Source organism: Aotus nancymaae, unplaced genomic scaffold (genome assembly GCF_030222135.1).
Source record: "Aotus nancymaae isolate 86718 unplaced genomic scaffold, 86718_ANA_hifiasm-v0.15.2.pri h1tg000008l, whole genome shotgun sequence".
Taxonomy (NCBI): domain Eukaryota; kingdom Metazoa; phylum Chordata; class Mammalia; order Primates; family Aotidae; genus Aotus; species Aotus nancymaae.
Window position 1 is genome coordinate 23,499,644 of NW_026988419.1, and position 26,182 is coordinate 23,525,825.

General features: G+C 37.5%; 1 protein-coding gene across 11 annotated transcripts in view; it reads right to left on the reverse strand.

The window, feature by feature from the left end:
* The window catches only part of UNC80 (unc-80 homolog, NALCN channel complex subunit), a 228,801-nt gene that overhangs the window by 12,700 nt on the left and 189,919 nt on the right, over positions 1 to 26,182 (reverse strand). For 9 of the 11 annotated variants that reach the window (XM_021667047.2, XM_021667043.2, XM_064373044.1 and 6 more), the window contains 10 exons: positions 21,189 to 21,389; positions 18,905 to 19,028; positions 17,837 to 17,962; positions 16,451 to 16,574; positions 15,499 to 15,705; positions 12,504 to 12,688; positions 11,733 to 11,898; positions 10,099 to 10,278; positions 6,319 to 6,457; positions 3,763 to 3,819 (listed from right to left, as the gene is read on the reverse strand). In XM_021667047.2, the coding sequence (XP_021522722.2) occupies positions 3,763 to 3,819; positions 6,319 to 6,457; positions 10,099 to 10,278; positions 11,733 to 11,898; positions 12,504 to 12,688; positions 15,499 to 15,705; positions 16,451 to 16,574; positions 17,837 to 17,962; positions 18,905 to 19,028; positions 21,189 to 21,389 (1,509 nt within the window). The remainder of the gene's footprint in view (positions 1 to 3,762; positions 3,820 to 6,318; positions 6,458 to 10,098; positions 10,279 to 11,732; positions 11,899 to 12,503; positions 12,689 to 15,498; positions 15,706 to 16,450; positions 16,575 to 17,836; positions 17,963 to 18,904; positions 19,029 to 21,188; positions 21,390 to 26,182) is intronic. The other 2 variants (XM_021667055.2, XM_021667054.2) reach the window with 1 other exon arrangement.

Below are 26,182 nucleotides of genomic sequence, written 5' to 3' on the forward strand. Positions count from 1 at the left end.
ATCTCTGGACTCTGCACCAAGAACTGCTGCTTTAAGGCTCCAGCAAAACCGCCGCGCCGGCCACAAGAGTCGCTCTGGCGACCTGTGGAGCTCCTCTGCTGGGAATCTCCTGGTCCGTGAGCTACAAATATTCGTCTGAAAGTGTGGCGTCTTCTCGTTCTCTGCGCTTTCACTGGGAGCTACGTGCCCGAGCTGCTAGTGGTCAGCCATCTTGGATCTCTCTCCGCAAATAAAGCTTTCTAAATTGAAGCTAACATCTTACAACATATTTAGGAATAAACCATCTCTGATGTTTTTGAGTCACTAAAAAATATCACTAGGTGAGACTAGCACATGGAAAAGTGAATTCATATTTTCATTGCTTTTATCTGTACTTTTGGTTTCAATTTTAATACAGTTTAGATAAATATAGAGGTGGCACAAAAGACATGCTGCATCATCGTTTACCCTGAGTGATTGCCTTATGACAAGAGTCCCTAGAGCCAGCACCTCACTGGAGCAATAAGGCATCTGTAGAGAGCAGGGAAATATGCAATAGACTAAATCCTACTTTCCCTTTCTCAATAAAAGATTATTGTTTAAAATTTACTTAACCTCAACAACATCTGACAAAATATATCTTAAGTGCCACATAATTTAGAGATTATAGATGAAAATCACATTGAAAGGGGAATAATCTAGATCTTTGATATCTGGTAAGAACTGCTTTAGCAATGGCAAAATAGGTATCTGTGTATCACAACACATTTTCCTAGTCATTCTCAGCTACTTAAAAAGATTTTTTATTTTTTATTTTTTTGTACTTTGAGAGTACTTGCCAAGTTTTTATGCTTTGAAAATGTGTATAATCATGAGATGGGTCCCACTGTATAGGTTATTTTTCTTTCTTTTCACCTAGACTACGTAGTCTTGTTCAAACATTTTTATTTTTCACTGTGCCTAAAGTATCCTTGCAAAATCAAATAGCATTGTAATCTTTTTTTAAAAAAATTAGAATTGACTGTCAATTCCTGCCTTTCAAAATGTTCTAACATGTCTAACCAAAATCTAATTCTTTAGTGTAAACATCTGGCCATAAGCTCTTCAATAGCCTCTGTCTGTCTCTATTCTTCTGGAGAGAAAACATGTTGATGGATATGTGTGTATGCTTCAGCGTAGAGACAGAGAGGGAGCATCTACAACGAATTTCCATAACTCTAAGAGCAACACTCTCTAGAGAAGAGAATTCTCCCATGGAATATTACTTCAGTTTATTAATAGCCAATACAAAGAATCTTTTCTGCAGAGCAGTGTTTCTAATAGGCTATTGCTGGAGATGAATCTAAAAGAAACCAGTTAGCATATTTAAAAAAATACTAGAAGTAATTTTTGATAGATATGGAATTTTTTAAATTGATTTCCACTTATTCATTAGGATATCTTGGTCTCATCCTCATTTAGCCCACTCCATCCAACTTACCCCTTTTGTCCAAAACAAGTGTCCTTTCAAAAGCAAATACTCATGCAAATTTGGCAAAATGTTAAAAGAGGGTGGGAAGAGCAAAGTTTATTATTTTCCCTTAGGTATGCTTCCTGATATTGTCTAAGCTTTAAGGCCAGATTTTCATCAGGACTACTTTGGGTGTATTTTAGGTCCTCAGTGTTGAGTGTATGCTAAGTGCAATTACCTGCTTAATGCCTTACTACTTCAGGATTTTAAAAGTCTGCAGCATAAAGAAAGTTCACGCCAAAAATAAGAAAGTCTGGAAATTAAATATAAAAAGTATATATCATATTTTGTAAACCAACTTCCTAGTAAATGCCAAAAGTTCCTCTCCTCCAAAGAGAACTCGGTGACATGATGTAGTTCAAGAGATAAGATTTGCAGGGTATGGCAAAGGTGGATGTGCTACTGGTTGGTAGAAAGCCTCTATACTATTAGAATTATTTCAGAAGCCAATGTGAATGCCTCATCTTCTCATTTCTTAATGACCACAACTGGGTCTGGGTGACTCACACCCAGAACTAAAACACAATGGTCACAGAAACAACAGATCAATGGCAGTTGACCTAAGACAGTCATCAAAGTACTATCACGACTGACTAATTCAGTTATAGACAAATCAATAGCTTTGGCTCTGAACCAGTCTCACCTAGCAAAAACTCTGGTTTTATTTCCATTGACACTGGAACCAGGACACACTGAATTGGTTTAGAAAACTGCAGATAGGTCCTTTGACCCCTAAGCCTGCTAGAGAGTGCCAAATAACTCGGGAGAGTTCATAAAAATAATCTCAAATTCCTGCCTTCTCTCACCAACCCTGGACTAGTCCTTACTCATCAAGAGTAGAATTTGGCCTAATCAGAAAAGCTCCAGCACAAAGCTAGCTAAATGGAGGTCTGATTTAATACTCTCTACTGTCAGTAGGCCACTGAAATTGTCTTCTAATCAAGGTTTCCATCCCACATGTAATTTTAAACATTAAATAAATGCTTTCTTTGAAAGCAGTGACCACCCTACTAGACTTGGTTCAGATCTCTTCCAACACTGTGAACAATAAAGGGAAGCCTTCTTGAGGCCTGTTTTGTTTCTCAACTTCCTCCTTGCCCCCAAAGCTCCTGCTAATGGAATTAAGTCTGCACTCTGCAGCACTTCCACATTTACCACCAATAAGAGACTGATCTGTCAAGGCGAGGGCTGGCAAACACGAATGTTATGAATTATGGGTCTGGTTAAAAACAAAATACACCCAATGATGGACTAAATTTCCCATTTTCAATTGCAAAAGAAAATGTGAAATCTGAACAAGATGCAAAGAAAACAAAAGACAACCTTTCACAGGAACAGCCTCTCAACATTTCCTCATCATTGTGATAAAGCAATAAACACGGGTATACTGTAGTCACTATATAGTGCAAACCTGAAAGAGAATGTTATCTCTTGAGATGGCACAAAGATACTCCTAAGGATGAACAAGAAGCCTTACTCCTAATGAGGATTAGTTGAGAGGTGTGAATCAACAGCACAAGATTAGGAATGTTTGACGTGGTTTATCTGAGTGTTAAAGGTGCAGTCCCCTTTTCTGAAGCTTTAAACCAATAGCCAAGACATTATATTATTTGCATCATAAGACTTCTCTTACTTACCAAGAAATGTTTGTGCCTGATATTTCATGCAAGTTTTGGAGTCACCTTTGTGCTAGAACAGACATTCTTTATATAAGTGTTGCTGGAACAAGCTACTATAGAAGCCTGTCCAATAGCATGCATCAAAAAGAAGGAATTATAGTATATAAATTGTATCAACATTACTATTCTTTTTATAACATCATTGTCTATTTTCTTACCATCCATGGTATTAACTAAAAGACCTGTCTTGATTTAATAAGGGGCTTCTTGATGATGTATTAAAAGTCCTCTAAAAAACAATTCTTAATAAATATCAGTGTGAGAGGGAATAATTAGATGGGATAAATTTAACATTTGGCATACCAAACTTTTAGACATCCATGGGAAACACCCCATATAGAATTATACAATTTTTTTAAACTAAGCTTTTCAGGCTTACTCTATTGAGATTGAGCTCTGAAGCTAAAAATGAAGGAGGGTTTGCTACACCTTTGACTTCCAGGCTCATATGTTCATGAACAACAAAGGGCAAGGAATGGAAATAGATATTAAGACGGGGCGAGAAGAGACAGAGAAGACAGAGAGACAGAGGAGACAGGGAACAGCTAGTTTCCCAGCACAGACACCAATAGACAGGTAGCATTGACACTGTACCTAGAGAGGCTACCCTCGGCGGCCAGGCCCTGGGAGTCATCGAGGACATTAGGTTCACTGCAGGAGGGGTAGGGAGATGAAGCATTTAGGGAAAGAAAATGAAAAAAAGAAAAGAAAAAAGGCATGCAATTTTCTGCTTCCAAGAACCAAAAATAAATAGATTTAACAGAACAAGGAAGGAAAAGGAGACAGTCAACCATTTCACCTTGTGCTGGGTTTGTCAAGACATAGGACTCAAGGCAATGGGAGAGGAAGGGCTTTGGATGAATACAGCTCTCCGAGGTGTAACCTATTTATTGATCAAGAATTAAAATGAACTCCAAATGGACCTATAAGCTCTGAAACACATTGCAGAATGAATCCGTAGAAGATGAGACTATCATTTCCTTTGGTAACCATTTGGCTAGGTGGTGATTATTTTTAACCTGTCTTATGTACATGGTATTTCATTGACCAGAACCCTGCTTCTTTCTTGTGCATTCTAACATTAGCACACAGAAACCACTTACCATGAACTGCCACAACCAAGCTCTTGGAACTGATGCCATTAAGAAAAGCAAAGAAAGAACCCAACTTTCCCTGCTAATTTTGCAGTGAAAATGCAAGTAAACAAACAGAAGGAAGATATCTTGGAAAATTCACATGGAACTTGCATTTACCTCCTTACTCTCCATCCTCTAGTGACTGAATTGTAAATGCCAAAAGAAGAAACCTGTCAGGTTGGTGAGAGAATAATTAAATAGTTTATCGATTGATACGTATGTAGCTGAACTGAGATTTGTGAACAGAAACTGTCATGCTTTATCTGTCCTTCCTTCAGAGCCTAGCATTGAGCTAAGCATCTGTGAGGCACTCAATGAATACTTGTTAAATTGGAGAGAAGTAAACCATTTAGAAAACTGGAGTGCCTGACCCCAAAGAATTGAGGTTTACCTAATAGTAGAGTATAAAAACAGCCTCTGTCCTTAGAAAGACTTTCCCTAATGTACAGAGACAGTATTATTACCTTCACTAGTCTTTCAAAATATGAATTAAGCCCAAACTACTTAACTATATTATTGTTTCTTGATTTCTAGAAATCAAATGTACAATCATAATGTGTATAATAGGACAAAATTTCTCCCTGCAAACAAGTTGACCCCTTAATACGTAAAAAGGAAATTGATGGACTAGTTATTTTAGGTAAATAACAAAAAACTCTTTATGAAATTTCTACAATTCTACAATTTGAATAAAACTTTCAAATAATTGATTTTTTTCTTATATTCTTCATAGAACCATGAACATTGCTAGCAATTAAAAATACACTGATAGCTACCAATATTAGCTGCTTGTGTGGCTTTATATCTTTTTTTGGACATGTTATTGTTTGGCTTTGATTTTGTTCACACTTTTTGTTTATAAGAATTTCTTTTCAAAGGAAAATTACCAAATGGTAGGTAAAACAATTTCTTGCAATGATACAAACCTTTATATAGTATTAATCTTTGTAATAATTAAATGGTACTTACATAAGACATTGCCTTCTTAAAAAGTATGCAACTTGTTTATTATTTATCATTTTATCCTATTCTTTGCTATTCTCCAAATTTGGGCTTTGTTTCACAAATTTCATTTCATCTGTGTAGTTCATGAACTGTTTGCTAAAAGATTTGGGTATGGGATAATTATTCTGGCATATAAACTGGTTTTATATGAACATCACAGTATGTCCTGAATTGTATTATTTTCCATGTGTGAATTGTACCACAGTGAATCTATAGGTATTACAAAGAAACAACACACTAAAATCATGTAAGGTCAATTCCTTGAAAAACTCAATTCCTGAAGGGAAAATATCATTGATTCCAAAACATTTGTCTTAAATAGATAAATGTTTTGACTCACATCAGATCATTTTCATTATACTTTTATTGCATATATATCTTGGAAGGTTTTTTTAAAACTTACATTCTTAAAAGACAGAGAACACACCAAGAAAATGTTTAAAAGGGTTTTGTCATGGAATCAGAACTACAGATGGAGAAGTTACCTTAAAGATCATTTAGCAAACCTGTTCATTTTACAGAGGGAAGAACTGTGGACTATGGTTAAACGACCTGTCCAAGGTCACAGGTAGTAGCATAGATCCTTTTCTGCTTGGTTAAGTGTCACTGCCTACAACTGAATACTAATAACATATCAGAAGCCTAAGCTTTACCAAATACATAAAGATGATCCTAACTCTTGCCAAGAACCCATCATTAGCTTAGGTAATGATAAATGTGAAATACAAGAGTGTCATTTGACAACAGAAAGATCATGTGTCCACGGAAAATTTTTAAGGAGAGAAAATACTTGGATCAGAGATTGGGATCCCTTCTACTAGCTTGGCTTAGAAAACTGCAAAGTGTGGCCTGCAGGAACTTTGTTGAAAAATCCTTTGTGGAATGATCTATCTAAAAACATGACCATTGCCTGTGTCTCTCTCAGTCTTTGTAGAATAACAGGAGTACATTTTCAGAATTTATAACTTTACCCCCAAATGCAGAATATAATATAACCATAGCTCTTTACCTCTGGCTGGGTAGCATGCCCACCTCAGCCTGAGGTGCAGACATGCTGGAGACATGGCTGGAGAATCGCCTCCTTCCAATGGCGCTCAGGAGGTAAGCTTCTTGTTCACTTACCACGCTGGGCATGCTTATAGAGTCATCTAAAAGGGGCAAAGGAATAGAATGTTATAAAAACTATGACACTGATCAGAAAAACCCCACCAAAGCTGCACTTGGATTCTATCCTTGGCTTGAGTACAACTTAGGGCTGTCTGTAAAGCTAAATTATCATCGCTCCCTTCAAACGGATAAAAAAAACTTAGACCTTTGGGGGTAATGATAATTCTTGGCATCTATATATCTCCCACCCTTCCTTCATGAAGAACTAGAACATCCTTCATGAAGTAAATGTAACTTTTTACAAGTAGATTATTTGTGAAAGTCAACAGGCATCAGCACATTTAAGATTTCAGAAAAGCTAGAACATAAGTTTTTTTTAATTGCAGAAATAGATCAAGGGACTTTGTTACTGAATGAATCAAATACATTTCCTTGACATTCAAAAACCGCATTCAGTACAGTTAATGATTTCTAGACTGCAGACCATTTCAGATATTTTTAGGAAAAATATTTGAAAGATAAGAATATTTGAAAGTTAAGAAATAAATGCTTATTTTAACCAACATTGTAAAATTTAAGTATGTGATCTTGTTTTCTGCATAGAAGCAGATTTTATTTTTGGTTTGTTTGTTTTTGTTTTTGAGACAGAGGCTAGCTCTCTTGCCCAGGCTGGAGTGCAGTGGCGTAATGTTGGCTCACTGAAACCTCCACTTCCTGGGTTCAAGTGATTACCATGCCTTAGCCTCCAGAGTAGCTGGGACTACAGGCGCACAACACCATGCTCAGCTAATTTTTGTATTTTTGGTAGAGATGGGGTTTCTCCATGTTGGGCAGGCTGGTCTCGAACTCGACCTCAAGTTATCTACCCGCCTCGGCCTCCCAAAGTGCTGGAATTACAGGTGTGAGCCACAGTGCCAAGCCAGAAACAGAAATTAATATACTCAAATTCATATGAAAATTAACTTTAGCACAGTGTTTATGACCAAGTGACCTAATTATAAGTGAGATAATGTTGTTTGTTGATGAACACTAAACATTATTTGATAAAGAATGTATGCTACCATATAAGGTCATCTGATATGATTTATTTAAAATACCCAAAGTAATCATATTTCTAATTGAACTTATTTCAAATCAAAAGGTGAATATGGGGCTGGGCACGGTGGCTTACGTCTGTAATCCCAGCACTTTGGGAGGCCGAGGCAGGTGGATCACGAAGTCAAGAGATCGAGACCATCCTGGTCAACATGGTGAAACCCTGTCTCTACTAAAAATACAAAAAATTAGCTGGGCATGGTGGTGCGTGCCTGTAATCCCAGCTACTCAGGAGGCTGAGACAGGAGAATTGCCTGAACCCAGGAGGCGGAGGTTTCAGTGAGCCGAGATCGCGCCATTGCACTCCAGCCTGGGTAACAAGAGCGAAACTCCGTATCAAAAAAAAAAAAAAAAAGGTGAATATGAAAAGTGCTAGCAATTTTAATTTGCAATATAATCACTAACTTAAAATTGATTCTTATTATAGAATGATATTTTCTTTTTAGATATGTCCACAGAGAACAGAATAAAGAAATGTGCCTTAAAAATATAAAAAACTCAAATCCCATTGATTCTTTTCCCCTTTCTTTGCACTCACATATCACTTAACACTTATGTCCCCAGTATTTGTTTGGTGATTAATCATGTGCTGTCTTCCACTAGCTCTTTTGTTAAATGTTCTTTGTTGTAAATGTCTCTCATCTCCTCAACATAACTATATCTATTATAAGATCTTAGAAAGCAGAGAACATATCTTTCTCATTCTTCCTTCTTCCTTATCTTATACCTGATAGGCCTTAATACAAGTTTGATTATTGAATGTAAAAATAGTTTAACTCAAAACAATGATCTAGTTTTCATACCCTCCCTATTTAGATAAATACACACCCATATCACAAACACACAAACTATTTGTTAACAATCCTGCTGTCATTGGGATGGTTGTGATGTCTGCAATCAGAGATATAAGCAAAAACTTGCATGGCTCCCCAATCCCCCTGCTGCCTCACTAATATGTTAGTGTTGGCTTTTGGCCAGTGATATCACTGTTTAGGTCTTATTTACAGGTTAGGACATCTATTATTTATTAGGTTACCCACAAAAAACAATTAGCTCTACAAAAATAGATGATATCATTTCCTATAACTAATAACAATTGCTGGGAGAGACTACTTCAAGCATTAAAAAAAATAAAAGGATATTTAAACTGCTGATCCTTGGCCGGCTGTGGTGGCTCAAGCCTATAATCTCAGCAATTTGGAAGGCTGAGGCAGGTGGATCACCTGCGGTCAGGAGTTCAAGACCAGCCTGACCAACATGGAGAAATCCCAACTCTACTAAAAATACAAAATTAGCTGGTCATGTAATCCCAGCTGTAATCCCAGCTACTTGGGAAGCTGAGGCAGGAGAATCACTTGAATATGGGAGGTGGGGGTTGCAGTGAGTCAAGATCACGCCATTGCACTCCAGCCTAGGCAACAGAATGAAACTGAGACAGAATGAAACTCTGTCTCAAAAAAAATAAAATAAAATAAATTGCTGATCCTTTTCTCTTTCAAGGTGTTTTCTTGGTCAAGATTTCCCTAATTACAACTTTAGGTGTATTTTTATGAGCAGTCACTAGGGTGACTTAGACACAAATGTGTCTATAGGCCAGGCGCAGGACAATATGATTTTTCCTTTGTCTGACCAACACTGAAGCTAAATGTGCAAATATTACTGGTAAGTACTGACAAAGCATTTAGTTATTTACTTCACTTACATTTCCAATGGTAGTAGGACATTAAAACACTTTCATTTATCTCACTTAATTAAAATTCTAACCTCAACTCTCATTTCTTCTATTTAATTTAGTTCAGAGTAGAGCTTTTTGTTTTGTTTGCTATGGAGGGCCTGAGTGAAGATCTAAATTTTGTTCTCATTCACATGACATTGACAACACAACTTGGAATAAACATCATATCAGAGTATCTTAACACACAAGTGGAAAATAATAAATGTAACTTTAAGACCCCTGAAATGACAGTAGCATTTAATGGAAACTTTCACCCTAATTTTACTTTTTATAATCTCCTGTGAAGCAAACATATGTAGTATTTTTCCTCATGTCATAACACCAAATCTCTAGCACATGACTTAGAAACTTCTGGGCTGCCCTAGTCGCTGGTAATTCTCTTAACTCACATTTGGAGTACATCCCCTCAAGACAGCGTGCTGGTTTACATACTGGATGGTAGAGCCAACTGATCTTTTTTGAGTCCTAGGCATATGCATTGCTCACTTTTCTTTGCCTAATGAGGTCATTTAATTGCTGATCAGCCCTCTAAGCAAGATGTCCAGGTAAAATGAGAATAAGTGCTTTCCTTGGTTAGTTATCCATAATTTAAATGGGAGTTAGTGAAGAAAGTTGACTATATAAGTTTAAAGAAAATTTAGGAGTCACTAACGATTTACTTTTTTCCTGAATTCTTTTTAAATGACCAAAGGATATCAAGAAATTTATAGAAAACATTTACCCTAAAATGCCTTTTATAAAAATGACTAGGGGATCAGAACTGGAAAAGGTCAGAAGGGCAGTAATACTTCCCAAGCCCTTGCTCATACGGCCGAGCCGTGTCTTCCACCCAGACTCTTTGAATTGACCTACTTTCCTCATCTTCCTCATCAGTCCGACTCAGGGTGTCCTGCGAAGCCTGCTGGGATGGCTCACTGTCCTGCTCCCAGACAGTGCCCGTGCCCGTGTTAGAGCGGGACATGGTGGCCAGGCTCAGGCGGTAAGCAGAGGTGGAGGTGCCCACGGTACTGATGGATGTCTTGCCTTGGTAGGCTAGAGGATTCGAGAGATCAAAGGAAATGTATGGTGAGAATCTTAAATGTCCACTTCAAAGTCCTCCCTGACCACTTGTATTTTCTAGAAAAGGTTAGTTAAATAATGTGTCCCAGACAAATGATTTTTATATCAAAGTTGCAAATGAAAGTGGGGGTGTTTTAAAAATAATCAATGTTGGCCACTGATATGATTGAATAGTTCCCTTGACAGAATGTAACATCTATAACAATATTAAATGCTTTGACATTGTTGCCTCTCTTATTGCTTTTCTATTTTATTTTCCAAGGTTGGTAGGATGCAAATTAACTTTGACCTGAATTGTAGCTTTGAACTTGGCAATTTTTACTAAGAAATATATCGTATTTGACACAAGCCTATGAAAGTAATAAATAAGTTGTCTGATATGAACCCCACAATCAAAATCAGAATGCATAATCAAAACTGTTCTCATTCAAACTTTCTGGAAATTACAACCTATAAAATACCCCTTAGGTCTATGTCAGGTTATTTTATTACAAAGCAGGATATTTGAATGGTAAAGTGTAGACTTCACCAGGATTATACTTGTCAATATTTTGTTTTTACCACATTGCGTGCAAAGAACAATAAAAGCTTTAGAAGGAAAGCAAACAACCCTCTCCTCCCACAAAAAAAGAAAACACAACACATATTACACTTTACTTGTGGGTAATGACTGCCCTCTAATGGCAAATAATGATTTATTTTCCTTCCTCAGTAATCTGCTGTTAATATAGTTATAAAAAATTAAACAATGTACTCTCAAAGAATACCTTTAGAATAATGTAAAGAAAGTACCTCCTAGTTTGCCAGCTCTAATGGGATCCTTCCTCTTCCAATGTGTGAAAAGTTAAAGGCTTTATAAATCAATCATAGAGATCTCGTTGAAAATCCCCTTGCAATAATCACTTTCTATGCAATAACAGTAAGTTAGGTACTTGAAAGTTATTTATCTATTTTCTATCGTGTCTGTTTCCTCATTCTTTATGAGGACTTTCAATTATCCACCTTGAAGGTATTTGTGTAGATTAAAGGAAATAGTCTACCATAAAATAGAAGCTCAATAAATGAATGTCCCCCTTCTCTTTTTCAAAAAGAAAATAAAGGTAATGATTTAAACCACTTTCCCTCTGATTAAATATTCAAGAAAGAGATTAACTACTAAAATGAAGATTAAAAAATATATAGAAAAGGAAGAAAATTAAACTCTTATGATATTCTTTTGATTTCTATTTTGCTACTGACAAAAGAGAAAGTCAAATCTAACAGTTGTCAAATGGCTAACTTACTAGGAATGGTCAAATCTAGTTGTGTACCAAAATGGTTAACATATTCATAGTTCTAAAAAGTGTGGTGACCTGGGCAGAGGAATTCTTTGTAGGCTGTGAGTTCCATTAGTCAAACAAATTGACAACACGCTCATGCACACTCACCCGATCCACTGTGAACTGCCTCTTTTAGAATTTTTAGTTCATTGTTGAACTCAGCAATGAGCGAGCTCTTACACAAAGGTCGTGGTATGAAGCGCCGCTCCAGCTGGTCGGCAATATGCTGCCGGGCGGAAAGCTCTTCGTGATTCTCTGCTGGCTGGGCCAGCAGCTGAAAGGAAGGCATAACATTCTCAGGGCCTCAATTTTCCATCTGTAAAATGGGCTAACTGCTGTACCTATATCACAGTTGTGAGGAATAAATAACGTAATGCATATGACGTTCCTAGAACAGCAGTATACACAGGAAGTGTTTAATAATTACATTGTTTTAAATCACTGCCCTAAGAAATTGGGGCATGAAAAACAAGTGTAGATGGGTACTGAGGGTCTTGGAGGAAATCATATGTTAAGTATCCTATGTTTTTAATATGTTTATTTAAAATCAGATCTCAGTCATGCCACTGAAGACAGAAGATTTTCCAAACCATCCTGCTGGACCAGTCTTTTGGGTGGGTAGAGTGGGGGGATGATTAGTAGGGAGCGGGCAAAGTTTTACAGACTCCAGTAAAGCTCTTACTGTGAAGGCACTTCTAGTGTGAAATTTTATCCTCTGGAATATATTTTTGGGTGGTTTTCTCATCAAGCATGGTATTTACAGGCCCTACTAGCTGGCTACAGTAGGTACCATAGCACTTTTGCCACATTCCTGCCTCAGTGGAGAGCCACACATTCATTCGGGCTTGTCATTTTCAGGAGGAGAAGCACACACCACACCTTGCACTGGATGAAAGGGCGCAAAAGCACAAAGATGGGTATTCGGGTCCGCACGATGAAGTCGAGGAAGTCCCAAAGGGCCAGGCCTCCCACCTTCCGCAGAGCCATCTCCTTCACCTGGAGGCTCAGCCAGTACCACTGGCTTCCGAGCTGCCTCTCAAAGCAGACGAGAATCACCTTCAGTGCTTCACACCGGGAAAAGAGAAAAGTGAACCTGCAGATCTGTGCTTCAGACGAACCCAACCTACATTCACAGCCCTTTTTGCACCTTTATAAATTTTCTAAACCTCTAAACTCTCTCCATGTTTCTAAAAACTTCATATGTATTCCTGAGAAAGAGCATGCTGGACATCGAGACAAAAATGTGTATGGTGTTTTGATTCTGATGAAGAGAACCCAAAAATTTTTCTTAAGTGCATTGAACTACTATTTTGGAAAATACAGAACAATGTGGTCCACTGAATTGAAAGGAAAATGTTTTATCAACATGATGTGTGGCTAACGTTTTACTTTCCAAAAGTTTAATCATAATGACTTTATGGTAATAATGGGCATATCACTCACATTCTCAGCTAAAACATTGATCTTAAAAACCTTTCTCTTTTTTTTCTTTTAACCATAAAATAAACATATGTGTTATTAAAAATAAAATCAAACCATGAAGAAGTGCACAAAGTTAAAAAAAAATTATTTTCCTTCCCAGTTCCCTTCCTGTCCCCACCCTAAACTGCTTCCCAGAGGTAACCAGTAAATGCATTCAGTGTACATTTCCAAATATAAAAACACCTTCTTCCTTCATTGCACAGTATGTCTATTACTAAGCCCTACTGGATTTATTTTATCATATCTCTCCTCTCAGATTCTGGCAGCCCTTCACAATCTGCATTTATTTTTATTTTTCAGGAAGCAGATTTCCCAAACTGTGTGTCAGGACAAACCGGAGTATTGTGAGGACATCAAAGATTAGGATGATAGCTTCCTCTGCCACTTTTACCATGGAGTCAGCCGTGGGGCAGTCAAGTGAACCTGGGCATTCTTGATCATTCTTAAGGCCCATCAATCTCAGCATCTAAAAAAATGTGTATACTAAACACATGCTGATTCTGATTAGAAAAACACAAAAATCTTTCTTAAGTGTATTGAGTGACTAAATGCACACAGAAATCTAATTCTCTAAAATCCTCAAGAGTCACATATGCCTTTACCATATTTAGGACATCTCCAGGAGAGACTCATGCCATGTAACACAGAGAGAGAGAGACTGCAAGATTCTTTCTTACCCATCTTCCTCCTCAAGATCTCACTTTTCACAGCAATTGCTCATCTCAATTCCTTTCCCTCAACTACACAAACAAACAAACAAAAAACAACACTCCTCTTTATCTACACTAATTCTGATGACATTTCACTGTTACTAAATGCCTGTTGGCCGCCTTTGGCTTTCTGCCATTCTACTGTCCACCTAAACCTCCATCAGCCCAACACACAGCATAAAAGGGGCTCAAGAACAGAGACTTGTTCTGGCTCTGTCATGTATTGACTACATGCCCTCAGGCAAGTTACTCAACCTTTCTGGGCCCCAGCCTCTTCACTCCTAAAATGAGAATAACACTAACTTCTTGGAGTCATTGTAAGGATGAGAGGATTCAACGTGGTGATAATGTAAAGCACAGAAAACTGCTTGGTGCACACTAAGTGCTCAAAATAAATGTAAAAACAAATTTAAAATACAGGTTCAGTAGCCTGGCTATATAAGCAAAGTAGAAACAACTCTTCACTAAAAAGGCAGGTAGTGGAGAGGACAGAAACTCATCAAGTGTCTTCTTATATCCTTCCTGTATCTGGTAAGCCCTTTTTCTCCATCATCCTCTGCAATTCTTCATGTAGGGGTCTATTGCAGATCCCAGATTTGAATGCTATTTTTATATACCTTGGCCAACTGAGCATCCATATGCGTTGGTCCTGGGTACATGCATTCCTTGTGTTTTTTTCTGCTTTTTCATTTTCATTGTCAATCCCCTCATTTTCAAACACATCCCATTATAATGCAGTTCAAACACCCCCCACCCGTCTCCAAACTCCAAGGACTCATTTTCATCAGTGTGTTTGTGTTTATCTTACGCTTCCCACCAATATCTGCTTTGGTGAATTGAAAATGTCAGGCAAGACTGTCCCATTTTGAAATTCCACACTGCCAGTGCTCCTTATTCTCAGTGCCATGGCAAGAGTGGCCTTTTCCTGCTGGCGCGATCCATTCAGGGCCAAAGAGTGGCTTTCCATTGCTTCATGGGTTAGGACCAGGTTAAAGGCAGCATAGGATAATGGGAAAGTAGGAGTCACAGAGGGAAAGAGATTGGGAAGCCTGTGGGAACAGAAGTGGACTGGCCTCACTAGAATGATGATCAAGGTGGAGATTAAAGACATTTTAAGGGAGGAAAAATAGCTAGTAGAGGGCATAACATATTGCAAGATCACCAAATCTTGCTGCACAGGATGTAGACTGCCCAACTCCAGAACTCCATTTACATAGATGACAGACCAGTGAGCCCCACATGTTGTGCAATACTGTGTCTGCATACTAGACTGAGTTTAGATCTTACAACAGCTACTGAACCTTACTAGTGATCTTGTCCTTAATCAGCAAGGAAGAATCTTTAATGCCGATACCTTTCTTACATGCCCACACACTCTTATAAAATCAGCCAAGTAATTTAGGTACGGCAGATGTGAAACCACTTTGTTTTTTGGTATATGTTTACTGAAGGAAACCAGACTCTCTTGCAAGGGTAATGTTTCTTGTTCAAGAGGTTTCTTTAAACACACTCTGGATTGAGGTCTCTTTAAATACATTCTGGTTTGAGGTCTCTTTAAATACATTCTGGTTTGAGGTCTCTAAATACTGTTTGAGTTAAGTACATCGATCTATCTATCTACACACATATTTTCACATACACGCACATACACACGCACACTCAGAGAGAGAGAAAGTACTAACCCAAGTATGCGGCTTGGCTGGTGGACTCAGCCAGCCCTTCCCTGCGCAAGTCTTTCCCCGCATCCCCAGGGGTGGAGCAGTGGGCGGGGGAGCTCTCCAACATGAAGTTCTTACTCCTGGATGTGCTGATGATCCGCGGTGGCAGGAGCACATTGATGACCGTCTGCAGCAGCAGCTGCACCTCAGGCTGCTCCAACCATGGGCTATCTGAGGGGCAGAATTTGGAAGAGGGAAGTGGAAAGAAAAACATCACAAGGTAGACTGTCCATATTAGATACAGAAAAACTCAGTTCTTTCCAAGTCCAAACTATGACACCCTAGAAATTCAGGTGTTTCCCACCAAGTACAGCTTCACCAATGGACAGAAATAGTGTTCCTGGCACCTGGGTATTTTCTTCATAGTAGGTACCCAAAAACTTGCAGTCTTAGCCAAATGTCCTGCTTACCATTTCAATCTCCTTTCTTTTTGCAAATATTTGTGAGGCACTGTTCTTACATTTGACATAAACTTTTCCTAAAAGAATCCCTCTACCCCTAAGAAGAAAAAGTAATGAAAATACATTGGAATTTAATGACAGTGGCAGGATTTCTGCTAAACCCAGTGGCAGTGATTGTAAAAGTTTGTTCACCTGTCAATTCTTATATTGTATTTCAACTAAAACCATTTTCTCAACTGAATTGAAACACCGTTCCCCTGATTTTTGTTGTACTGAAATGACTTTAAATAGGATGTATCTTCTAAGAAGTACAGCAGAGAAACTCTGGTCCCAGGGTAGCTAAACTGAAAAGAAAGGAAAATTCTTATTTCCTAAGGTGATTAATCTGCATGATTTAAATCATTCAGATCGACTTCAGTGATAGTCTTCATGAGAACAGGGAAAAGAAATAACAGCCTGACATTTAAGAAAATACAACAACAATGATAAATTTCCTTTAGTTAAATTAATCAGACCTTTGCTTCCAGATCCTACTGTGAGCACAAATGGGATGAGCAGATTTAAAAGCATCCCCTCCCTTCGCTCTTGATTGGTGAATGGGGAGATCACATGGCTTAAAGGAAAATCTTCTTTTAAAGCCTGTGCAGCAATAATAGAAAAAAAGATTAATTGACCACCACACCCATTTAGTATATTTGTTTTTACACAGCATGATGGAGACGGTGATTCCCTGCCGGCTGCTCCTGTAAACTATGAGTTCAATTGTCGTCTGTACATCATACAAGCTTCACCCAAATCTGATACTTTACCATTGTCTTGATATAATTGAGAGCTATATACCTAAAAAGATAGTAACACCTTGAATATTAAATGAAAAATTAGAATACTTATAGTCAGGTACAAAAACAACCTCATTTCCCAATTAATTTTCTCTATGTGTCCACCAATAAATATTTTAACAACAAAGGAGAAGGAAGAAAATTAGAACTTCTCACTTGCTCCATTTGGGAGCTACTTAAAAGTCCTCTGGCCCCTGCCAGGAGAGGCCTTCTCCAAGCCAGGAAACAATTGCAATATATAGAGAAATATGTGATCTTTGTACACAGGTCATTAAAATGTATCACTTTAGGGATGTAACTGTTTCCCTTCTGCGAGGTAGCCACAGCTCTTACTTCGTCTCTTTTCTATCATCTCCCCATTCTCTTGATGATGAGCCATCAAGCTTATTGTCAAATAATGGATGGGTTAGTTATCCATTTACATCAATTGTGTACTTTCCATTGATTACAGAGCTTTTCAGTGATTTACCACTCTCTAAAACTGGGCGACACACAGAAATACTCAAGAGAATTGGGATTTTGCAGTGTTTTTCTTTTTGTTGTTTTTGTTTTTTTTCCTTGGGAATGATTATTTTAATTTTAAGAAATAAATTAAGTGGGAGAATTTTCTTTAAAAAAGCACTCATAATATTCAACCCACAATCATTAAAGAAAATTAAGATATTCAGAGTCTAGTGATAACATTTGAAAGAATTTTATATTGCAATTCTTTCTGAAAATAATTTAAAACCAGACTGTGAATATTACTGCCTCTTTTAATTAACAATTGTGAGCTGATTATCTGTGAACCATTATTTGCACACATTTTAAATGACTGAAGTGGTTCCTGAAGTTGTGGCAGGACTAAATGACTCTGCTATATTTGAGATCTCAGGAAGAATTACAGAAGCACAACTTAGGGCCAAGCTCAGGGCTGAAGCTCCAAACCTATAAAAGTTTGGAGATATTTACACTTTCGTTTCACAGATTTTGCCCAGCCTTTGCAGAAAAAACGAGAACACCATGATCTGGTGCCTCAACCAACAACTTAATGAGCGTGACAAACAGGTAAGGTAGTCACACCTGTATCTGCAATGCTACAAGCCGGACAACAGCTGTGCTGAAGGGCAGAGGTGGTGAGAGATAAGGGCTGAGATGAAGAAGGGGTAATCCATCAGCAACACTGGAAGGTCCTACCACTCCCATCACCTGAAATACAAACAGAGCACATGACCATCCTTGACTATTGCAATTTCATGCAACCATAGTAAGGGAGTCTCAATGATGATGATGATAATAATGATAAATTGAAGGTTGGGCATGTTACTTTCAATCTTTTCTTTCTTGTTGCCTTCTGAAGGCATGTAATATCTGGAGTCAGATCAAACATTACACTGAATTCAGCCAAGGTTTTGTAGAATGCTGTTAATAGTTAACTATGTAAATAATGAGAGATGAACCAAAAAGCTATTCTAATCAGGAGATTGGACACTTACTTGTGAATTCAAAGGAATGCAGTCAACATTCCTTAATGGAGCAAATACTGACAACAATGATGATGGCAACAGCTCTATTTGCACTAGGCATTCCAACTACAGATTTATTGCTCAACTAGTGAAGCAGCAGGTCCTATTTAATGAGATGCTCTAACATGGTTTCCACACATTTTACAAAACCTTGTCAGGACCAGACTCTAGATATTACATAAACAACAAAAAAATCTTTTCTTCACATAAATCCTAGACTGGCCAACTCATAATGTCATTTTGCACCATACAAGAAAAAAAATCCTCTTTGCATTTTAAGCTCTCCCACCCCAGACTACCTCAACTTTTAGCCAATTGTGGAGGCTCCACCACCCCACTCTCCAACTGGCAGCCCTCAACTCTCAGCGCAACTTGAAGAGGTGAATTATCAAAGTAGTGCATGGGAAGCAGCACACCAAAATCCCGTCTGTGTAGGGATGGGTTCCTGGATCTCCCCACACACCACCTTGAAATGTACCTCGCTATTTTCAGTGTCACCTGAGCCGTCTATTTTCATGGGCAGATAGGGGCACAAAGTGGTTGACCTGTAAATCTTCAATTCAGAGAAGTCAATAGCAGAGTTAAATTGTGCAAAGTTTCATAAGATTGCCACTTGGCTACTCACCAGATTGACACAGACATTGATCAGTGACCTAAGGTGAGGCAGGAAGGATATGATTGGCTGCCTCTGAAGTGTCAAACAAACCCCTTCAATCAAATTGCTGGCAGGCTCCCACTCAACCTGTCTCCTGGAATACAACATAGGAGCCATTAGCCGCTTGGCTCCCTTCTGGAGAGTCTGAAACAAGTGAATGAGACAGTGATTTTGATGCCATCTAAGACAGGATGTGTCTCTGGGATGAAGTTTACCCATATTGTTCCAAAAGCACAGAGCACACTGGAGGGGAAGAAGATACTGAAAACGTAGCAGAGGCAGGCCTGCCCCACTTGACTAAATCTATTGAAGAAAAAACAGAGATGATGAATGGATTGCATTTGAAGTTCCCTAGTCTTAGCTTTGACAGAGGGTCCTAGGACTACCATTGTAACAAAGCGATCACGGAGATAATTACTCCCAATAGAACTAATCTGACCCCAGCTGCATTTCTGAAACCTGATTATCAGACTACACATGCCCGCCAATTTTTACACCAGACTACCACTAATTTGATTTATATAGCTTAACTCCTGCCAAGAAGATCACATTAAAAGAAAATAGTTTATTTAAACAGTGTTCTTTCTTGGCCTCCCAATACATGATATGTATTTTCTATCTACTTTCTATGGTAGTATAAATGGTGTTACTGTATACATAACCCAATTAAATGAATATGGGATTTTCTGTAGCATGAGTCAATCCATTCCATAATTGTCATAGTACTGAAAGATTCATCCCTGTGGCCCCAAAATAAACAGCTTGGGCTTTACTGATATTAACACCATTTCTTTATATTTTCCTGGCAATACTTGCTAAGCTTATATTTCCTATCAGAATGGAATCTGCAACGACAAATGGAAATGTATTCATAAATGAGGCTATGTGCCATCTCCGACACTAAAGGTAATGCAGAGGTGAGGTTCAGTCAACATTTCTTGTGTTGAACTGAGATCACCTAATGAATTTAAATCCAAGCCAACTCCATATTCATAGCACAGCTCCCAAGAACATTGCCTACAACAGACCAAGCCTATGTATTAATCCAGAACTCTACTTTTGGGAAGCATGATTTCTTTATAGTGGGCTTAATTATATCATAAATGGGTCAGTTTTGGAGATGTTTAACATCTTTAGATAGCAAGTATTTAAGAGAAGAATTTATTTCAACACACCCTTGTAAGACAGTTATAACTCTTTGATAAGCCATTTGCTGACAGACACAAATGTTCTATTGGGATCACTAAAGAAATAGTGTTTTAAAACAGGCATTTCCATGCCATTGAAATAAATAACCTTGAAATAATGTACAGGCAGACATCACCATGATATAAAAGAATATAAAAACAAATAATCAATTATTAGAATAATTTTCAATTTGTTTTTTTTTAATGACTCCTAAAGGGTGGATTAGCGTGAAGGAGATTATGAGCTAATACCTGGAAAAATTCTGATGAATTGAACATTAAGTGCTATAAATTCTTGGGCAAGAGCTGCACTGGTTTTTGGGTTTAGTTTAAAAGGACAGAAAATGTTCTCACTAACCCAAACTTGAAATTTTCGAGTAAGTGGGTTTACCAGTATTAATTCGTTGAACTACCTGCTCACTATCACTATAGTTTCCAAACTCAGCTCACATCTTAAGTAGACTGGTTCAAAACCATCTGCTAATATGTAGGCTACCAATGAATATTTCCAAGATCACTGAACAAAGATCAAGTGTTAACATTGTTCATTTAGTACGACACTGAATTAGGTAAAAAAGTGAAAATTAGGCATTTGTTATCAATCCTGTGAACTTTTAAGTTGATGCTTGGATGATTATTGTAAAGCTTGGAATTTCTCTAAACTGGTGTCTAAATATGTTAACTAGCTATGTCAAATATAGTACTTTGAACATAAAATTCATTTTCTTTTCTCATTAGTTGTTTAACTTATAAGGCATGCCCTCTTTTATTTTAAAAGGGATTGAAGGCTACTAATTGAAATTTTTATGTGTCAGATGAGGAGCATGATAGCTAAGAAATGGATAGATTTTTCAAGATGAGCACATATATTTTTAAAGAAAATGTTATTTTTTTCAAAATGTAGGCTTTGCTACTTAGGCATTCATAGACCCTATTAACTATGCACATATTCCAAAGAAAACTTTCAAGTCATTCGTTCAACTCCAGAATGATTCATCATCTTAAAAAATGACAAATCCTAACTTTGACATTTGTGATAGCAACAGCTAACTAGGAGGCATTCTCACCTCAAAGTAGGCATCTTATGAATTTTGTTGAACATTCTATCCAATCTTTTTAAAATGAGGATGAGGGCTGGCCTCACTGCCTCAGCTGTCCAGTCGGTAATGGGTAGCATTTCCATGATGTAGCGCCGAAGCCCACGACTCTCCATTGTCTGGGTGTCATATGGTGCCAGCTTCAGAAGGGAGTGTGCAATTTCTGCCAACCTAAAATATATATGTATATATTTTTAAGATAAGCTTAGAATGACACAATGGGAATTTTTCTACATAGCATCATCTTAATTTCCCCTTCCAGTCCACCAACTCCCTGAACTAAGAACATTCTTCCCCACATCCTCTATCCCTCTGCTTTCCTATATACCAGAACAGTGATAGCTGCACATGCATATTAATAGAGAATTATAGAATGTTCAGAGACTACATGTAAAGAGAATCTAATAAGGAAACTAAGATCCAGAGAGATTAAGGATAGGCCAACTATATCTAGGGAATGTCACTTCAGAGGATATGCATGTGTATATATAGACGCAAATACATATATATTATACATATGACATATTTGCATATAAAAAAGAATGCAACTTTAATGAACAATAAAATCACTAGCATCAAATGTCCTTGTAAACTTCATGGCTTCAGAAATCCCTCAGTGCCCATAGTCAAGATCAAAGGTACCCTATAAAAAGTGCTCTTGGTTTTCGTTGCAACCCAAGGAGTTCTTCAGACTCCATTTCCATTCCTCTCCTTTAAAGCCTCCTCCTCTCTTTTTGTCTTATACATGTATCCTTTCTCTCTGCTGAGATTCTTTATATAATAGACCCAGTTGTACTGTCTGGATTTTGGTTGTCTCTACTTCTCAGATTTCCCAACTTGGTTCCACACAGGAACTACTAGAGGGAGAGTTGTGCTTCCCTCAAGGTTGGGTCAGGCTTGCAGTCACCAGACCCAAGTGTGGATGTCCTAAGTGTCAGATTTTCTGGAGGAGAATTGGCCAACTAGATTAATTGGGCAAATAAGGTTTCTAGTAAATGTAATAGTAATGAAATAATATTCAGAACTAGATATGGACTATCAGTTTCCAAAGAACACAAATACAATGATGTACATAGCCTTAAAGCCAATTTAATTTAACTTTGTATGAAGGAGAAAATATTTAAACATTTTACAGTGCCTCCTTATAAAGTATACTGCATAGATGCAAAATGTGTAGAAGATAATATTAAGAGGTAATGTATACTCATTCATAAAAATATCTTCCAACTATGCTGTATGAATTGAGCTTGATTTTTGTTCTTTAAACAAAGCTTGTATTCTAAAAAATACACCTAAGACACAGTGGTTGAAATGTTCATATTCTTTGTTGAGATATTGAAAATTCATTTGAAAACAAATTTCTTTAGGAAGGGTAATACCTTAAGTTACTACCACCCATTATTTGAATCTTTGGCTTGAATAAGTACATGTTGAACCAGGCAGGCAGAGGATCCTATGGAACTGAAATGTAGGACAGAGGATTCCCTATGGGGGAGGGGAGCAGAGAGGCCTAATGTTGCCTAGGAATGCATGTGTGGATGGCATCAGCAGGAGGCAGCCATACTTGGAAAGTTTTCAGGGCTGTTACTAAAGAGAGGAGGAGATTTGAGATAAACAGAAAAATAAGCTTTTCTGTTTTTTTTTGGTTTTTTTTTTTTGAGACAAGTTTGTACTGGAAAAGCTCTGAAGATAATCTTCTCTGAGTCATGGAATTTCAGGGCTGAAAGAGCCCATAATAGTCATAACAGTCCTGTGGAGAGTTTGCTTCACACTGGCACCTTCTATTTTAAAAAAATATGTATCTTAAAAGGAAAATGAAAAAATATAGTTTCCCAGGACTTCCAAAAATTTCATAAATAAGAACCTCTAAAGCCTGGGACCAGAAATCTGTATATTTTTAACTTTTATTTTGGAAAATCTCAAACATATAAAGAGGTAGAGAGATGAGTACATAGTAAGCCCCCAATATACCCATCACTCAACCTCAGCCTCCCAAATAGTTGAGACTACCAGTGTGCATCCCCATGCCTGGCTAATTATCATAGTTTTTGTAGAGATGGGGTTTCACTATGTTGTCCAGGCTGGATTTGAGCTCCTAGACTCAAGCAATCTGTCTACCTCAGTCTCCCAAAAGTGCTGGGATTACAGGTGTGAGCTACTGTACCCAGCCTACAACAACTCTTGTTTCACACTCCCCCTTTCCCCACCCTGGACTATTTTGAAGTAAATCCCACGCATCATATCATTTACCCAGACATATTTCAGTATGTGTCTCCACATTTATGGACACAAAAAAATTAAACACAATACAATATGACATTTGACAAATTAAAAATAATTCTTTTTTTTTAAAAAAAAAAAACCCAAATATCCCTTCAGTTCTCAACATTCACAGACTATCTCATAATTAATTTTTTTTCTACAAATTAGGAACAAATAAGGCCCATAAATTTCAATTCATTGATAGATCTTTAAATTTCTTTTAATATGTAGATTTCCCCTACTGTATTTTTTTTCCTACCTTGTCTTTTATTAAAGAAATTCGCTGTAGCAACACTCTGAATTTTGCTGATTGAATCTCTATGGTGTAATTTAATCTATCCTACTGCCTTTGTATTTAATTCAATTGGAAGTTAAATCTAGGGGCTGCATCTGCAGACTCGGTTTTGATTTTTGGCAAGAGTACGCAGCAGGTGGTGTGTGTGGTGTGTACTCCCGCCAGGAGGTACAGGATTCCTAGTTGTCACTCTTTTTATGACATTAGCTGCTCTCAGTCACTGCACAGATCCACTGATGCATTAGGAGTAGTGCAGTGGTAGTATCACGTAATTTTTTTTCTCACATATTAACTATAACATTGTAATAAACAGAAATCGTGATTACTCCAAGAGAACAGAAGAGTGAATAACTTTGAAAGGATCTAGAGAGTAAGAGCTCCCCAGTTGATTTTGATAGGCACCTTGGTTTAGAAATCACAGCAAGCTATTACCTCTCTAATTACTTAGTTTGTTTTATAATTGTTTCATGTGACTAGCTCCATGGATGAAAACTCACTATTGTACAAGGCAACCTATTTCATCTTTGGAGGTCCACACTGTGAGAGGTTCCTCTCATGTTAGGCCTCCAAATTCCCTTTAATTTCTTCCTACTAGGCTTAATTCTGAAAGCATAAATCCAATCTATCTTCTCCATCATGACCCTTCATTATCAAGAAATAGTTTTATCTCAATTCCCACTATCTTCTCTCCAGACTGAACATATTCACATTGTCCTGGAAATTGTGTGTGAATGTGGATGTTTTAAAGAAATCATTTTAAACAGTTTATACATTCTTTCGTTTATCTCTTTCTCATGAATTTGATATACAGAAAATAATTCTTCTCAGGTTATTTGTGTGACAAATAAGAGTATATCTATATGCACTTATTTCTTTTCTCTTACTATTTTAAAGATAACATTGAGAAGTGCTTTTGAAATAATCAATCTATTTTAATCTTCAAAAGAATACTTAGAGCTGAATTTAAGAGCCATTTTATGGATTACTACCTGAATTGCTCTAATCCCTGGTCATGTGACAAAATAAATTTGTTTTGTGCATAAAACAAAACTTCCCTTTCCTACAGTCTTTGCCGTACTATCACGTGCATAAACAAAAAACTTTCCTATGGTTCTTTCTCAGTGGGAACATAAGAGATTTTCCCATTGAGGGGGTGAGGGAGAGAAGAAAAGAAAAAGAGAGAAAGAGAATGAGAGAAAGAGACCATACAAGAAGAGAGAGACAGACAGATAGAGAGAGAGTGAGAATTTACAGATTTTATTATCTAGCCGCTTTGGCAGCACTGGGTTGGGCAAATGAAGTAATACATTTCTGTAGGGCAGAGACGCTATCTAATCAAGAATATTTTCTTTAAGAGCCTTGTAATCAACTATGCATTCTGCAAATTCAGAAGTATAGATTGCCTCAGCACTGATTCTTAACTCGTTGGTTTGATTTAAATTCTTTCTGCAAACATTTGTATTTTTTATATCATCCTATTTCTCTTTCTCTTTTTAAAAATCAACTTTTCATCCTTGGGTGACATTATCTATTCTTATAATTTAAGAACGATTTAATACTACCCTCAATTCACAAATTTATATTTTAAGCTCTGATTTCTACATATATTCAAGTGTGCACTTAATTTATAAGAGGAGCCTTAATTACATCCTTTGCTTAGCATAAGGTCAAAGCATCTGGATCTACCCCTACTCAGCAACACAGAATAGCTCTATTTGGTTAGAGACTATAGCAGTCCTGTCTTTTTCAAAAGCTTGTGAGAAATTGCATTAATAAAGGGCATTTAATCTACCTATTCCCTGAGCAATATAAATGTTGCCCTCCTATCGACCCAGGCCATGAAATAGCTGTGTTCTTGAATGACATTATCCTGGCTTCAGATCAATTGCTCTTGCTGAACTGCATTATGACATTGTGACAACTTTATACACTAACAGGCATCCAGCACGTACAAGCAGCACTTTCTCTACTATATGTATGTTGTTGAAGACTCTGTTCATCATACCACTCTTTCAACAAACACCAACCAGGAGACTATTGAAGCTCAGAAAGCAATACCCCAAAATGAAGACCTCAGAAGCCAAAGTTTTTCATTGACCTCCTGCCCTCCTCTCTGTGGCCTCTCATTCTTTTCCAAGGCTAGCCGTGGAAACTGGAGAGACCCTTTTCCTCAAAGGAGGTCACTGAAACTAGAACCCTTTTTCCTGAAGCCAACCATAAAACTTAAAATTATTACACTAACTTTCCCCCATCTTTCTGTGTAAAAACTAGCCATAAAGAAATGATCTGACCCATCTTGTTTGATTGTAGGTAGAATGCCCCCTTTCCAGAGAGGGTCTTACCTCATTCCCAGAAGGAAGGAATGCTAACCAGAGAGGCCAAGAAGAATCTAAACACACAGGCCATG